Consider the following 4,810-nt stretch of genomic DNA (forward strand, 5'->3'; position numbering starts at 1 on the left):
CGTGCGTGACACATACGCCGCACTCCAGCCCCGCCTCTCGTCTCCTCCGGCCGGGCGCGCCACGCACCGTTCCCCGCCGCGATTGCTCCGTCACCCGACTCCCCCGGCTCGGAACCCTCCCCGTTGCTGTAGCAGGGCGATTGCTCCTACCCCACCCACTGCTGGGCTCGGCCCCGGTGCTCCCCAAACAATGCCACCATACAGGTCACTCCAAGAACAGTTCCCACGAGGCCCTCAGCCCCGCTGACAGCCCGCCCCCTCCGGCCCACCAGACCCCCCAGGTCCACCTACCCAATCCACGACCGCGAGGAACGGCGCCGCGACCACCAACCAAGCCCGTAGCCGCCGCCGCCGTCGCCAGCGCACCCACAGCGACCGGCCCTCCTTCCCTTTCCCCACGAGGTGCATTTATACGCTCCCACACCTTCCTGACACTTGCTGTAACTCCACCTTTCAGCTGACTCCCATCAATCTCGATTTGCCAGCCCTCCGCGACGCCGGCGAGCCCGACTACCCCCCGTAGCGGGCATGGGATCGACGGCGCTCGGTGGTGCGGCTCCGGCGCGCGCCGGATTGGCCCCCAAGGTGACTCCCGCTCTTTGGTTCCTTTTCTGTCCTGTGCAAGCTCTGATTGATTGGGGAAATGAATAGGGGCGTGCCTGAGTTGGTTCGGACTGTGTTAACCAGCCCTGGCCGTGTATTGGTTGGTTCTCACCTGTCAGTTGAACGCGATTAGCTGTTCTAGTGCGGGTCATTTCCCCCCTCTGTAGAGTGGGAAATAAGGTTTTAGTGAAACTGATTGCTTCGCTACCAGTAAGGTTTGAATTTGCGAACTGAAATGTCTGAGAATGGTATGATGACATCTCTTAAATGGGAACATGAACTGTACCTTAAGAGTGGGTGAATTGGTCATAACCCGATTAGCTGTTTAGTATGGTCGTTTTTCCCCTTTGTAGAGGATGTAATAAACATATGCCTAAAGCATAGCATGGGAGTTTCATCAAACTACAGTAAGGTTTTAGTGAAACTGATTGCTTCGGTACCAGTAAGCAATTTTGAATTTGCTAACTGAAATGTCTGAGAATGGTATGATGGCATCTTTTAAATGGGAACATGAACTGCATATCTTAAGAGTGAATTGGTCATAACGGGTGGTCCTCTGACCCAACTGTGGCATTGTTCCAGCAATTGCATCCTGTTTCGTCATGAAATTGCTTATTTTTAACTTAAGCGCTGAGGTGATTTTTTTATTTCACGTGTAGAATGGACTCCTTGGATCTACTTTCAAGCCATGTGGTGGTTTCAAGCTCAAAACAACTCCTAAGGTGAGTTTTATGCTCTCTTATTTCTTATAAATATTTGTTTGTTTAGTGTCATACTCCACGTACTAATAAAAATGTCTACATTGAAGGTTGGACGCTCTTCAGTTTGTGTGAGAGCATCCATTGCTTCTTCACCACAAAAACAGTACTCTCCTAAGACACCAGCAGTTAAATCAGGGGAGGAAGTGCGCATTGCAGTGCTAGGAGCCAGCGGTTATACTGGAGCTGAGGTTGTTATTTTTTCCCTGTCATTTTCCATTTGTATTGACTGCTTATCATCCAGGCCCAGGGGTAGATTGTTTTACCCGGCAACCATATAAACAAGGGGCACATTCTTGGCCATTATCACCAGAAATCTGGCAGGGTAGGGTTAGTTTGGTCGCAAATCTAACAGGACAACCCACCTTTACTCCTATGCACTTATCTTTTTTTGCTTTTCCGATGCAACATTCCGGTGCTAGGATTCCGATATTCTGATCCTCTTATGGTTCAGTTACTAATGTTGCACGGTACATTTTTGCCAACAGATTGTTCGGCTTCTAGCAAACCACCCTCAGTTCCGTATCACAGTGATGACCGCGGACAGAAAAGCTGGTGAACAGTTTGGATCTGTATTTCCTCACTTGATAACACAAGTAAGAACTTCTCTTCACTTCCTCCTTATTTGATGCATCATTCTTGTACATCAAGAATTAGCGAAACCTTTCAGCAGTAGCACATTTCTGTATATGAATTTGTGCTGGCTTATGTTGATCCTCTTTTAATATTGCAGGACCTGCCAAATTTAGTTGCAATTAAAGATGCAGATTTTTCAGACGTTGATGCTGTTTTTTGTTGCTTGCCACATGGAACAACACAGGTTGGTATCTTCATCATGATTTTTCTGAGATATTTTCTATCAATTGCTGAACTTATGAAGGAATCCAGTTATATGCTCTGCTGTCAATTGGGAGATCAGATTTTGTACTGGACACACTAAGAGCAATGTCTGATCGCAAGTTTTTTATCAGGAAATTATTAAAGGCTTACCCCAGCAACTGAAGATTGTTGATCTCTCTGCGGTATGCTCTACACAAACTCATGCTTTATCTGCATAGGTCCTCGGTTGCTATTGAACATCCAATCATTCTGACTTACCATGCTTGCAGGATTTCCGTTTGCGTGACATCAATGAGTATGCTGAGTGGTATGGTCATGCTCATAGGGCACCAGAACTTCAGGTTTTCTTGACTACTATACCCTACAGATTTTTTAATATACCAGCCATTGGTCACACAAATTTTGAAGCTACCAAGTTCTGAAGTTCCAGTTTCAACATTTAATTACCAACTTGGATTCCTATTGACATGTTCCATCGATTTCTTTGTATATTACATTTGGGGCTTCAGTTAGATTCCTTTGTAGCCTATGATGTTTTTTACTCCTCTCCTGTCATTTTGTGTGTTTGTTATAAACTCATTTCCTTTGTGGTCTGTGTATCTTTATATTCAGGAAGAGGCTGTTTATGGTTTGACGGAGGTTCTTCGAGATGAAATAAGAAATGCTCGGCTTGTTGCCAACCCGGGATGTTATCCCACGTCTATTCAGCTCCCTCTTGTTCCTCTAATAAAGGTTAGAATCAATAGAAGTTCTTAGTCCTCCCATTCTTTGATCAAAGCAACACAAATTTAGACTCAATAGCCCCCACTTGTGTGATATATTTGTACAAAGAATCTCCATTTTCTGTAGCAAAGGAAGTCTATTTGTCAAAATATTCTGCCTAGTCACGCTCCTTTATGTAAATTTTAAAATGTCATCAGTTTAATATTACCTCCGTTCCAAATTATAAGATGTTTTGGATATTTCAATATGGACTACATATGGACTGAAATGAGTGAGCAAACACACAAATATACATCCGATTCAGAAAAAAGTTAGAACATCTTATAATTTGGAACGGAGGGAGTAGTCTTCTTAGTATCTAGGTTACGGACATACCTTGTCTCCACATGGGATTCAGAACTGGATCAGAGGTTCTAACCATATTTTATTTTACCTTGCAGGCAAAACTGATCAAGCTGAGCAATATAATAATTGATGCAAAATCTGGGGTTACCGGGGCAGGTATTTTTTGAAGATACGATGACTTCAAAATATAAGCTTGTAATGACTTGATTAATAACCAAACTGCTCCCCATGACATCTATTTCTTTAGGACGTGGAGCTAAGGAAGCAAATCTGTACACCGAGATAGCTGAAGGCATTCATGCTTACGGAATAAAAGGCCACCGTCATGGTAATCCTTTTTTCCAAACATCTCAAGTCTGACATTTGTTCTCCCTTTGGTAAAGTGGCTTTAGTATGGCCTTACTGACAATGAGATAAAACCATTTCAGTTCCTGAGGTTGAACAGGGATTGTCAGAGGCTGCTGAATCCAAAGTTACTATCAGCTTCACTCCAAATCTTATCTGCATGGTAAGCACTTACTCAAAGACAACTCCAGGTTCTGCAGTTTGTTCTGTGCTGCACCTGCACTAAAGGCATAAAAAATGTGTGGAATTCAGTTGTTAAATCAAATCATTTATCTGTATGATGAACAGAAACGTGGGATGCAATCTACTATGTTTGTTGAAATGGCACCTGGAGTGACTGTCAGTGATTTGTATCAGCATCTCAAGTCTACTTATGAGGTTTGTTTGTTTGACCATGTGGATTAAATTATCTATCTGCAGAGAGCTCCTATTTTACAGTTTTACCACATAAATGCCTTTTCTTTTGTTAGCATCATTCTGTGTGTGCATCTTTCCAGGGTGAAGAATTTGTCAAGCTGTTAAATGGCAGCAATGTTCCTCACACACGCCATGTTGTTGGATCAAATTACTGCTTCATGAATGTCTTCGAGGACAGAATTCCTGGAAGGGCCATCATCATCTCTGTCGTAAGTGTTGCATCAATCTATAAGTTGCTCAAGGTTAGCGAAATGTTGCAGACTTAAAGATGCAAAATCCTTATTCTTCTTGTTCTTCAACACTGCAGATAGACAATCTTGTGAAGGGAGCATCTGGCCAGGCCGTGCAGAACCTCAATCTGATGATGGGACTGCCTGAGAACATGGGGCTGCAATATCAGCCCCTATTTCCTTGATATGTTGTGCCTTTGTTGTGCTCTTTTTCGATGATGCTTTGGAGTTAAGCACCCATCTCTGTTTTCCGTTGAGAAGCAAAGAGCTGAATGTCGGAGTGTAACCAAACTCGCTCAACAGCAAAACATGGTTTGTGCTGGTGTAGTATTTAGAGATGAGCAACAATTAGCAGTTGAATAAGAGTATGAACTGAGTGGCTTGGTGTAATGAAAGTCCGAAGGCTATTATATCCTACAGTGGATTTTTGTCATGAGATCAATAAAGCAGTGTAAAACCTGATTCAGAGACATCAACCATTGCTGTCAGCATTGGATAATAGTTAGAAGTGTGTTACTTTTAAATATTAAAGGATAAATTAGTTTTCAA

General features: G+C 43.3%; 1 protein-coding gene across 2 annotated transcripts; it reads left to right on the forward strand.

Annotated features, from left to right (window-relative positions):
- Positions 1-257: 257 nt before the first annotated feature.
- On the forward strand, positions 258-4,810 carry LOC119286622 (probable N-acetyl-gamma-glutamyl-phosphate reductase, chloroplastic). Of its 2 annotated transcripts, XM_037566025.1 has the most exons (15): positions 258-402; positions 486-585; positions 1,263-1,325; positions 1,412-1,552; positions 1,850-1,957; positions 2,095-2,181; positions 2,333-2,383; positions 2,471-2,542; positions 2,814-2,933; positions 3,365-3,425; positions 3,517-3,597; positions 3,698-3,777; positions 3,903-3,992; positions 4,112-4,240; positions 4,339-4,810. In XM_037566025.1, the coding sequence occupies exons 2-15, from the start codon at positions 529-531 to the stop codon at positions 4,444-4,446; spliced, it is 1,248 nt and encodes a 415-aa protein (XP_037421922.1). In that variant the 5' UTR covers positions 258-402; positions 486-528; the 3' UTR covers positions 4,447-4,810. The 2 variants fall into 2 exon arrangements, with proteins under 2 accessions (XP_037421922.1, XP_037421921.1); XM_037566024.1 differs by lacking the exon at positions 258-402 and having other exon boundaries at positions 421-585.

The sequence above is a fragment of the Triticum dicoccoides genome, chromosome 4A (assembly GCF_002162155.2).
Source record: "Triticum dicoccoides isolate Atlit2015 ecotype Zavitan chromosome 4A, WEW_v2.0, whole genome shotgun sequence".
Classification (NCBI taxonomy): Eukaryota; Viridiplantae; Streptophyta; class Magnoliopsida; order Poales; family Poaceae; genus Triticum; species Triticum dicoccoides.